The sequence below is a fragment of the Lepisosteus oculatus genome, chromosome 3 (assembly GCF_040954835.1).
Source record: "Lepisosteus oculatus isolate fLepOcu1 chromosome 3, fLepOcu1.hap2, whole genome shotgun sequence".
NCBI lineage: Eukaryota > Metazoa > Chordata > Actinopteri > Semionotiformes > Lepisosteidae > Lepisosteus > Lepisosteus oculatus.
Window position 1 is genome coordinate 29,596,549 of NC_090698.1, and position 12,714 is coordinate 29,609,262.

The 12,714-nt window shown below is 36.0% G+C and overlaps 1 protein-coding gene across 2 annotated transcripts in view; it reads left to right on the forward strand.

Moving 5' to 3' along the window:
* The window catches only part of man2a1 (mannosidase, alpha, class 2A, member 1), a 242,408-nt gene that overhangs the window by 85,044 nt on the left and 144,650 nt on the right, over window positions 1-12,714 (forward strand). For both annotated transcript variants that reach the window (XM_006627014.3, XM_015338057.2), the window contains exon 7: window positions 8,355-8,528. In XM_006627014.3, coding sequence (XP_006627077.2) covers window positions 8,355-8,528 — 174 coding nt within the window. The remainder of the gene's footprint in view (window positions 1-8,354; window positions 8,529-12,714) is intronic.

Sequence of the window (12,714 nt, forward strand, 5' to 3'; positions counted from 1 at the left end):
TTTTATTCAAATGCAAATGTGTTTACACTTTCAATGCTTTAAGAGTATGTTCTTTTAATTCTGTACACAAAAATCTCCATGCTGTTTTGCACAGGTAATGACAGCACCTTCGGTGTGCTACTTTAAGCTCATAACAGCAACAACAATTACACTTATATAGCACTTTTCTGCAACTCCAAGCACTTTACACCTAATGAAGACTGTTTTCCACCACTACCAATTTGTAGCCCCAATCTGGATAAAGTAACAGCAACCAAAGCACATCACCACACATCAGCTCACCACACATCAGCTATCAGTGAGAAGGAGAATAGAGAAATGAAGCCAATTTATAGATGGGAGTTATTAGGAGGCCATGATTAATAAGGGCCAGAGGGAAATGTGGCCAGGACATGGAGGTTAACACCCCTACTCTTTTCAAGAAATACCCTGGGATTTTTAAAGAGTCAGGACCTTGGTTTTATGTCTCTCCCGAAGGACAGGGCATTTTTTACAGTATAGAGTCCCCATTACTATTGTCAGGCATTAGGACCCACACAGACTTCAGGGTGAGTGCTACTTACTGGTCCCATTAACCTCAGCTTTAACAGGAGGTGTCCCATCCAGCTACTGGCCAGACTCACACCTGCTCAGTTTCAGAGAGTTGCCAATTGTGAGTTGCAGGGTGATATACTGTAGATGCTTAAGGCTCTTTTCCCCTACTAGTCCCAATTTAAAATGACACTTTCAGACAAAATTTATAGACCTGTTACTTGTTTAGTAGGTTTAAGAATAATAATAAAAACAGTGTGGCCTATTGACACCCACAATTTGTTTTCCTTCAGCTGTGAAGCAACCAGAGTTGGTGCCTGTGACCTGGGACAGTTTTCTTTATCCTGATATTTTTGCTGTCTTGTACATACTGACATTGCTGTTAGCTTTTGGCCCGCCTGTTTAAGGTGCCACAGTGTGGCATGTTCTACTGTATCTACTGTGATATTCTTCATGGCGGACTACGCAGAAAAGTAAATATATTTTTAGAGATATTATTGCATGCCATTTGTTTTGATCTGCAGACTTCTCTGGTAGTAGTAACTAAGAGAAACAAAGTGTCAGTTACCTTTATATACCTCTGGACAATCACAATTACTGTAAAAATATAATCTAAACAAAAAATCAGTGGACAGAGGGTTGTCCCAGTGATTTTAGGAGGATAGTGCAGGCAACATAATAAGCTTTATCTTTGAACTGATCAAAAACACAATTCACAAAATGATTTCTATAGTTAATGAATTAGGCAAAATATAGTGTCTAAAGACAGATTTACTCCTGTTGTAGGTTCATCAATGTTGTACATCTCTATTTTGACTAATTATATGCTCAAGAGAGTCAGAAAAACTAATTTTTGAGACAAGGTAGCTAGAAGTCAGAGATATTTGAATATGTAAATGACATCACAAGAATCAATCAAAACGATATCAAATACTCACCTGTCAATGTTTGCTTTAGGATTTCTTTCTTAAAAGTCTGTCTTAATCTTATACTACATAGACAAGTATGTGACCCAGTCTTTCATTGTATGAGTGCTTCAAACTTAGACAGTTTTTACTACATCGTTTTTCATATTGCTTCAGTTTTCTGGATTTTAAGCTAATCATTTCTGGATACATACATTTGTCAAGGTTATACTTGACAGATGTATGATATGTTGAAATAATACTGTATGTCTCCAGTGCTTTTGACTACTGGATATGGTATATTGTTTCAGTTCTCTTTTTTTTCTGCTTCATTTAATATACAGTTATTTTATATGTATATGCTCTGCCTTAGTGAACAGGATCATATTAATTATTCACGGGGGAACATCCTTTCCTTGTCTATATTAGATTAATGGTAAATGTTATTGTCTTTGAAATTTCATATTTCTGGAATACACATGGGAAATAAGTTTTGATCTTCAGACAAATACATTTTTGTTTGCTAGTTTATGTCAGTATTTCTCCACCAAGAGGTGCACATATACAGTATGCCTCATTGCAAAAGTAAATCCTGTGTTGGCTACCTGGAATGAAAAATAGAATTCTGAAAACAGAAACTCTCATTAAACATATTAATGGTGATATTTTATATCACCATACTTTATTATATTATATATTTAACCCTTGTAATGCAGGGCTATTTATCATACTTGACCCCTTAATGGATATAATCATTTTTTCAAATTTAATTCCGTGTATCCATCTATCCATTTTCAAACTGCTTTATCCTATACATGGTTATTGGGGATCTGTCTGAGTGGATACCAGTATACACTGTAGATGAGATACTAGTCTATTGCACACACACTCATTCCAGGGCCAATTTACCCAGAAGCCAATGACATTTAAGTGCAGAAACATAACCAGAGTATTGGTGGCCTTAACGCATGAGCCTAAGATAATAAGCTCCCTAACATCCTTTGTCTTTCAGTTACCTGTTTTTTCACCTTTAACACTCTCTTAACTCATGTAAAAAAAAATCTGAAGAAACATGAACAAATTAGTGGAGCCCAGTCTGCTAATCTAGTTCATTTCTTTGCTTGATCCATGTATCCCACTAAGCTATTTCGTGAAAGAAGCCATGATATAAACTTTAACAGCATGGTTGATAGCTTGTTCCTGACCCCCACAAGACTGAAATAATTTAGTTTTTTCGTCCTGTCAGAGTAGAACATTCCTTTAAACCTGGGAATGTGTCGGGCCTGTCTTTTCTAGACTGATTACAAAGCAACATGTCCACATTATATTGAATATTCAGCTTTCAGAGTTGTGTTCAATACATACTCCTTAACAAATAACTGTTGTGTCTGACAGGAATAAAACAGTTTTCATTGAGACGTTGAGGGTTTGTTGTTGTTTCAGTTGTATAACTGATATTAACCGATTCTCAAAAAATGTAAGTCCTTTTAGAAAGGATCAGATCATTTTCTTAACCCCACACAATGCACAGGGAACAGGGACATTTGTGTATAACCTTGGAGTGGATAACTGGATTATAAAGTGTTTGTCTGGATCAGAGCAAAGCAAAACAAATGTCAGCTGTCACCACGCATCATTGATGCAGAAATTTAAGAGCAGATTAAAACATCATCTGGTCTCCAGTTTATGTGCATCATTGCATTTTAGAAAGGTTTAATTGTCTGTTCTGGCCAGTTCCAAGTATATTGTTAAGGTCAGTGTATAGTTTATGCTGGTTTTCTGTCAGAGAGGTACAGTATGAGGCTTTGTCAATTTTCATATTCCAATAGTTTTTCTAGGTCAGACCACTATTTACTAACCTCTCCACACACACAACCAGATGCACCCGTCTTTGCTGCTGTGAGAAACAAAGTCCAGATAAGAGAAAGCGATACTCATCTACAAAACCAGACCCCATCCATATGCTCCCAGAGTGTGTGTACCTGTATCTCCCCATGGGCAGACTATACACAAGGAACTTCAAAACAATTTCATATTAAAAGTTGACACTCAGGTGTACTCTTTGAAAACAATGTACAGATGCAGCCATTCAAAATGGGTGAGGTATTTCGCGGCATACCGCGACACGCCCACCGGGGTATCACGCAGTTCACGTGTGTCACTTGACTAACTATCCGGCGTCGCCTTGTAAAACCGCCAGGGGGAGCTTAACCTCTCATGTACAGCATTTGAGCCTTTAATTTTGAACTGTGTATTACAGCATGTTAATCATCAGTCATTAAAATGTTGGTATATTTTATGAAAGCAAGATTGCTCAGTTGGACAAAAGTACACAACCTACCTTTATCAGAAATATTTATGCATCAAAGCCTTTACTGAAGATATTACTAATAGTATTAATAATGGATGACTTTGGACAAGCTGTATACTCAAAGTATAATTTCTTTAGCACATTTGTACAAGCACTTGGAATCTGTCCAAGCCATACTTTGTCAGGCATTTTGTTTTACTTCAACGGGCATAAAAACTTCCTTGCTTTTAACACGGCGTTTCATAATTTCTAACTACGAAAATTATTTAAAATGCGACACCTATCATGAAAAGAAAAAAATACACACCAGTATTCCATTTCTCCCTAAACATTGTAAGCTTCGAAGTCTTTAACTAACGTGATACCGGAGTCAACAAGCATACTTTTAGAATTTGATTAAAAGGGAATATAATATGGAATCGCGTATCTCAAGAATTTAATAACGGTATGATTATATCCGTGTACTGCGGCAGGGCTGTGTAGGGCTGTTTCGCCTGCTTGTTCATGCGAGCTGTCTTGTAGCCTACTGGTCTAGGTGCGTGACTACCAACTGGCAGGTTGTGTGTTCGAATCCAGCTGGTGCTGGACCTTTCAGTTTTATTTATTTATTTTTTAATCGCATAACATAAACATATTACTGTATGCAAACTGTACTGTATACAATATGTATATGTATATGTAATGTCTTAACTGTGCCCGTTTAAGTATTGAATATTCATATCTAATTTTACCACTGAAGGGAAATCTTAACATAAACATACAGTATATGGCTGGTCTCGGTACTTTAAAGAAAAAAATACACACCAGTATTCCATTTCTCCCTAAACATTGTAAGCTTCGAAGTCTTTAACGTGATACCGGAGTCAACAAGCATACTTTTAGAATTTGATTAAAAGGGAATATAATATGGAATCGCGTATCTCAAGAAATTAATAACGATATAATTATATTCATGTTGCAAAAGAACTGCAACGGACATAAAAACTCCCTTGCTTTTAACAGAGCGTTCCATAATTTCTAACTACAAAAATGCCAGGTGAAAGGATTTGTAAACATATTTTGTTAAAGCAAGTCAGTTTTTTCAGCAACACATAAAATACATTTTTCCAAGAAAGTTTAGCCTTTGTCACTAATGAAACCACTAAATAAAGACATAAATATAGAAATCTTAAGATTTGTTTTATTTAATGTTGGTAGCAGGATGAACTGTCAGAGTGCATATTTTGTCGCAAAGTTGCTGCAAGATGTTAACAGTGAAAAGAAATTTAGAAATGAGTTATTTCAAGATGAAAAAGAAAACATACACGAAACATGGTTTCATTACGACCAGAATCGGTCTTGAGATATTTTTAACTTGATTTACAGTATTTGAGAGGTATGTCTTAACACCGATACTACAGTGCTTAAGTACTGCTCACGTATATGTTTCTAGGTTTATATTATGCATTTCATACGGTCAAATTACTTTTGAGCAACTAATAAGAAGCGCGAAACGGTATGCGTTTTAGTTTCGTTTTGTGCTGGAACCCGTGGATTGATTAGAGATATCAAGTACATACAAGTCATTTTTTAAATGTTGTAGTTTGTCTTGAAAAAATGTTACGAGTACATCAGCAGAAGACCCTCACACCTGAAGAGTGCTGGCTGTGACGAATTAAACCGGTTTTACAGGTTTCAATCACAGACCATGTGACATGGGATTCAGTAAACTAACACACAGCGCCACTGGATTTGATAATACCTAACCAAAATCCGCAATATGGAAACAGAACCTGTGTAATTGTTGATAGATGATGTACTCGTAACATTTTTTCAAGATGAACTACAACATTTAAAAAATGACTTGTATGTACTTGATATCTCTAATCAATCCACGGGTTCCAGCACAAAACAAAACTAAAACGCATACCGTTTTCATACGGTAATTTGACCGTATGAAATGCATAATATAAACCTAGAAACATATACGTGAGCAGTACTTAAGCACTGTAGTATCGGTGTTAAGACATACCTCTCAAATACTGTAAATCAAGTTAAAAATATCTCAAGACCGATTCTGGTCATAATGAAACCATGTTTCGTGTATGTTTTCTTTTTCATCTTGAAATAACTCATTTCTAAATACCTTTTTCACTGTTAACATCTTGCAGCAACTTTGCGACAAAATATACACTCTGACAGTTCATCCTGCTACCAACATTAAATAAAACATATCTTAAGATTTCTATATTTATGTCTTTATTTAGTGGTTTCATTAGTGACAAAGGCTGAAAAAACTGACTTGCTTCATCAAAATATGTTTACAAATCCTTTCACCTGGCATTTTCGTAGTTAGAAATTATGGAACGCTCTGTTAAAAGCAAGGGAGTTTTTATGTCCGTTGCAGTTCTTTTGCAACATGAATATAATTATATCGTTATTAATTTCTTGAGATACGCGATTCCATATTAAATTCCCTTTTAATCAAATTCTAAAAGTATGCTTGTTGACTCCAGTATCACGTTAGTTAAAGACTTCGAAGCTTACAATGTTTAGGGAGAAATGGAATACTGGTGTGTATTTTTTTCTTAAAGTAACGAGACCAGCCATATACTGTATGTTTATGTTGATTTCCCTTCAGTGGTAAAATTAGATATGAATATTCAATACTTAAACGGGCACAGTTAAGACATTAAATATACACATACATATTGTATACAGTACAGTTTGCATACGGTAATATGTTTATGTTACGCGATTAAAAAATAAATAAATAAAACTGAAAGGTCCAGCATCAGCTGGATTCGAACACACAACCTGCCAGTTGGTAGTCACGCACCTAGACCAGTAGGCTACAAGACAGCTCGCATGTACAGGCAGGCGAAACAGCCCTACACAGCCCTGCCGCAGTACACGGATATAATCATACCGTTATTAAATTCTTGAGATACGCGATTCCATATTATATTCCCTTTTAATCAAATTCTAAAAGTATGCTTGTTGACTCCGGTATCACGTTAGTTAAAGACTTCGAAGCTTACAATGTTTAGGGAAAAATGGAATACTGGTGTGTTTTTTTTTTTTAAAGTACCGAGACCAGCCATATACTGTATGTTTACGTTCCAAAATTAATATCGTTTATGGCCTTCACACGCGTTACAGTATGCTCCTATTCTTTTTATGCTCAGCTACAAAGATTTCCCTTCAGTGGTAAAATTCAATATCTACAACGGGCACAGTAAAGACGTTTACAGTAAGTCTTTCTACGACAGACCAACGGACCACGAGTGCCCCTGTCGGTCAACCAATCACGCACCGCGGTACCCCGTGTCATCTTACCTGCGGTACGTGTCTGTACCGCTCACTTTGAATGGCTGCATCTGTAAGTGAATCAATTGATTAAGCTTTTTGGAAGCTGAATTTATAATGTCCTAGGATATCTGTTCATCAATAATATTCTAGTCCATCTTTCCAAAAGTAACAGCTGCTAATGGTTTTGCGTAAAGCTGCTAACAGTAAACATAAATAGAAGAAACCAATCCTATCGTTTTCACCCTGAAATCTAGCAGTTCATTTACTGGGTATGAGGACAGCCTTTCACCACAGAGAACACCATAGGTTCACATTTCACAATAGAGATACAAGTGAAGGAAAGGTGGCTTGTGTTCCGAATTCAAGTTCTTGAATGAGCAAATCATCTTCAATTAAATTATCTACTGCATTATGAATTGCTTTTTTTCTCCAGTGTGGAAAAGAAAAGAAGTAAAGAATTAATGATTGTGGAAAATACGAGAGTGGGAATATAATGTATTCTTGCATTTTGTGAAGCTTACGATTAAATGCCAGGTTGTAATTAAGTGTGTAATTATGAGGTCAAAAGGCAATTTATAGGGCTTAAGAGGAGCAACACTGGAGCAGCCTTGAAGACTTGAAGACATTTTTCAAGTTGATGCCAAGATTCACAACTTTAGAATTAAACCATGCATTAACTGCGAAAGTAGTATACATTACATGTTGTAACACTCTAGAATCTACATCAGGGGTGTCCAATTCTGATCCTGAAGGTCCAGAGTTTCAGCAATTTTTCATTATAACTCAGCTTTTAATGAACTTATTTCTCTGAAATAACAGTAAATTTACCTTATTTTAACTGATAGTAGCCATCGGCCACCATTTCAAGTCTGTACCAGATTGGACCCCACTTGTAAATTATTGCTACATTCCAAAATTATTCCTAAAATACATTTAGAATAATTGCAGTTTAAAAAAAGACAACTAATCCGTTGGTTATGTTAAATAATTCACAGAAAGATCTTTTTTATTTAGTTTGATCCTTCTTTTGTGACTTTGTGGTTTGTGCCAGGAGCAATCCCAATTCTACGACTTTTTAGCCTTCGTGCTATTCATTTAGTTTAGTCTTAAATAAAAGTACCATACCTGTACAGGATATGGATGTTAAAGGTTCATCATAGCCTGTTATATATGCAGTGTTGGAATATGAATGTTCAGTAGGTGAAGATATGAAAATAAATTTCTGGCTTCAGTTACTGTTTGGCCTCAAAGCATTTCAGGAACAAAACTAGAAATTTGGGTGTTAGTACTTAAACCCTTTTTTTGGACTTTTTCAGGAGTGAAACCAATGACTAGTTGGGCTGTCGACCCCTTTGGACATTCTTCTACAATGGCCTACATTCTGAAACGTGCAGGGTTTAAAAACATGTTAATCCAGAGGATACACTACTCAGTGAAGAAGCATTTTGCTACTCAGAAGACACTTGAATTTTTCTGGCGCCAGAACTGGGGTAAGTGCAACTACTGGATTTTTACATTTATTTATAGTTTTACCCCGCACTGTTCACTAGTCTTCTGACTGTAAGCTCTTGCATCTTATCCATTGCAGTTGGTGTACAGTAAAAACAGATAAGTAAATGGATGCCAGATTCATGATTGGTTAAGATTTGAAAAAACTTTGATAAAAAAAGCTCACTATAATTATTGTATTTTTTAAAAAGAGGTTTGAATTATTGACTTAGCTGATGTAGTACTAAAGTAAACACTGGTGTGGTAAAAATTGCTAAGGAGAATGCGGATGCATTTTCAACAAAGTACAAACTTTGTTTTTCTCTGTTTATATTGTCAAATACTGATCATTATTCTTTTTTCATGACATGAGAGAAACACCAAGGGGAATAGTTTTTTGTATTAAGGGCTCTTTTACTTTCATGTTTTGCCATATTAATTTAATTGACCATTCCTATACAGTGTTTGGCTGTTAACTGTTCGGTAACTGTATATCAGAAAAGAGTACAACCATAAAATGATTATACCACAGCCTGACGTGATTTTTCTTTCATTGAATGATGTTAAATGTGTGTTACACGAATTGTAAATCCCTTTAGGCTTTTAGTTGCACTTGCTCTTATCTTCATTCCATCCAATAGTTGAATCCTGATAGATGACACATAATAGTGATTTTAATTTATGAAAGATATCTTGAAAAATAACAAAATAGATTTCCTGAATAGAATGAAGTATAATAAAATGTGTCCTCTCCCATGTCTCAGGTAGTTTCATTTTTTTTCCTCCGAAGTAAATCTAGTCCTTTTGATTTTTACTTGAACAGATACATAACTTTTTTCTTTTTTCTTAAAATTTAGAAATGTTTTGTATTCAAGTAGAGATATTGAGGTTCTAAAATAAGGGAACATAACTGCTAAGAATTTATCTTGTTTACCTTTTAAAACATACCATGACAGCCTCTGGCTAAAAAACAGAAACCTGCTTCCAAACAAGCAATTGAACCTGTTTGAGGAGTAATTATATGTCACTACAGGCCCTTTAACACTACTGTTGTAACAGAAAGAATAAAGTTCTGGATACTGAGAAGAAGTTAAACAGATGAGTTTATTGAATGCAAGGAACAATAGAACCGAAGTCTTGTTTCCCCGCAAGAAACAACAAAACCAAAGTATTGTTCAAAGTGCCGGTACAAACTTTCAGTTTATATATAGAGTTTTCGTGCTGCTTCTGACATCGCTCTGTACTATGGTAATGGGTAGAGGTCACGGTGTTTGGACAGTTTACAGCCTTTTGGCCAAATGGTAAGGGTTTTAGGTTCCCCTCCCTGGGGTTTCCTAGCTGGCATCTGGAATCCTTATCACTTATCTCCCTTTCCTGCCATAAACTCCAGCCTGTTGCTTAGGAAGGAGTCAGTTAACCCTTTCTTCACATCTTGTATCTTTCTTCACTACTAACCATGTTTTTGTTATGACGTTTTCTATCTAAAAGCACAAAGTGAGCACTGTCGGTTTGTTAGGGGTTGTTGTTTGTTGTTGTTAGATTAAAGTTCCCCCAATCTTGATTTGCCTTAACTGCCTTTACCAGAATCCATGTTACAAAAATATTTAATAATATCATTTTGAATAGGAGTATTTCTTTGCATTTTATTAAAGGACTTCAAGTCAGACTGAACCGTATTAGCTTTTCTGGCCTTGCTATTGAAAATTACTGAAATAGTTAGGGGTTAATTGCACAAATCCTAGCATAGAGTAAATTGTTTACATTTGTGTTTCACTTTTCATCACAGAGCTTTTCATATACAGTAGGAAGGGATCCACTTTATCCATTGACGCATACCACCAGCTGTACCTGGGGTTTAATAAGCTACCATCAACTGAAAAACTAAACCAAGAACTATAGCATGCTTAATTGGAATTTACAACTGAATTGTGAATTTTTTTATGAAGTATTGTTGACCTTAAGTCACTAATGAATACATCCATCTGTCCATTTTCTAATATGCATGATAATATATAGTATGTTGAGGTCAAAGAGCAAATATCCACTTTTATTTTGCAGCATCTGCAGTAAAAGACCATGTGTCTGTACTGTGAAGTGCAGGTTGAGTCCTGGTTTGGATTTTTTTTGTTTAATCCCCAGTTTAGTCCATCTGCTTATAATATATAGGTCAGCTGGTTTGATGTGAATTGAATTTTGTTCACATTGCACAGATGTACTAGAAACAAGAGAGCTAACAAAAGGTCTAGAGTTGATTCTAGATGTGGTATTTACATCTGGAGTCTGTTGCTGTTGTCTCTCAACATGAGGACCAAAGAAGTGTGAATGCCATTAAAGTGGGCCATCATGAGGCTGCAAAATCAGAATAAATCAATCAGAGACATTGACAAAAACTAGGTGTGTCAAAATCAACTATTTGGTACATTGTTGAGAAGCAAGAATGCACTGGTGAGCTAAGCAATAGCAAAGAACCTGGTGGACCACGGGAGACCGAAGAATGCTTTCAATCGTGAAGAAAAACACCTTTATAACTGTTGAACAGATTTGGAACACTCTCCAGAATGTAGGCATAGATGTGTGAAAGACTACCATAAAGGGAAGAATACACCAGCATAATCTCAGAGTGTTTGCCACAAGATGCAAACCACTGGAAGGAAAGGCCACAGAAAGGTCAGGTTACAGTTAGCTAAAACGTACATACAAAAGCCTCTAGAGACCTTGGGACAAAGCTTTATGGACAGATGAGACGAAGATTAACCTATACCAGAGCGATGGAAAGAGAAAAGTATGGAGAAAAAATTGAACTGCTCATGATCCAGAGCATACCACCTCATCTGTGAAACATGGTGAAGGTAGTGTCCTGGCTTGGGCATGTATGGCTGCCAGTGGCTAGTGGACCTGGCTCACTTGTCTTTATTGATGATGAGACTGCAGACGGCAGCAGCAGGATGAATTCTGAAATGTACAGAAGCATCTTATCTGCTCAGATCCAACCAAATGCTTCAGAACACTTTGGACGGTGCTTCACTTTGCAGCAGGACAGTGACCCCAAACATACTGCTAAAGCAACTATGGAGTTTTTCAGGGCCAAAAAGTGGAATGTTTTTGAGTGGCCAAGTCAATCACCTGACCTGGGATTCACTGAGCATGCATTTCACTTTCTGAAGACAAGACTGAAAGCAAAAAGCCTCCAAAACAAGCAGGAACTGAAATTGGCTGAATTACAGGCCTGGCAGAGCATCACGAGGAAAGATACCCAACGTCTGGTGATGTCTATGGGTCGCAGACTTCCGACGGTCATCAATTGCAAAGAATTTGCAAACATGCCAAATTTTATTTAAGATTATGTTAATGTGTCCAATTACTTTTGGACCCATGAAATGGGGGGACAATGTATAAACTATGTGATTCCTATATGGTTCACACAATATAGATGTAAATACCCTTGAATTAAAACTTTCATTCTGCACTTTAACCCCAAAGTCATTGTTTTATTTCAAATCCAATATGCTGGAGTACAGAGCCAAAACAGCAAAAAATGTGTCACTGTCCAAATACTTATGGACTGCACTGTAGGAGTTTTAAAATCTAGAAAGCTTTTAACTTATGGGATTCCTTGAATGTAAAAGTTTTGATCATTTAATTAAGCAATATGATGACAGATTAATCATATTTGTTTGTACAAAGAGCATGCAATAAGAAATGCAAAAGCTTGTTAAATTGTTGCATAATTATGAGTTGTTGTCCAATGTAGAATTGGATCAAATGTGCATTGGTCTTATCTGTATAGATTCCCTTTATAGTCAAGAGATTAGCTTAATACAATTGCTTTTCATGGAGCTTTTTATGTGGTGCAGTGTCTGTTTTATAACATGCAAAGGAAAGTCAATATATTAATTTTTAATTGAAGACAAATCTGGCAATTTTACATTGATGTATTCAAGGACAGAACTGCTCAGTCTCCTTCAGAAACTAAGCAAATAGGTAATATTCATTGTCATATAATGTAGATCAAAATACTACTGTTGATAGTAGCACATAAAGCCAAATTCATGAAAGGTCAAATTTTACCCTATAACCCTTATAAAAAAATCCTACTAACCTCTTACAGTAATACAAAACATTAAATATGAGTATAAAAACAGCAAATAAAAGTAAATAAGACAAATGTATTGGCTCACTACGAAGCTC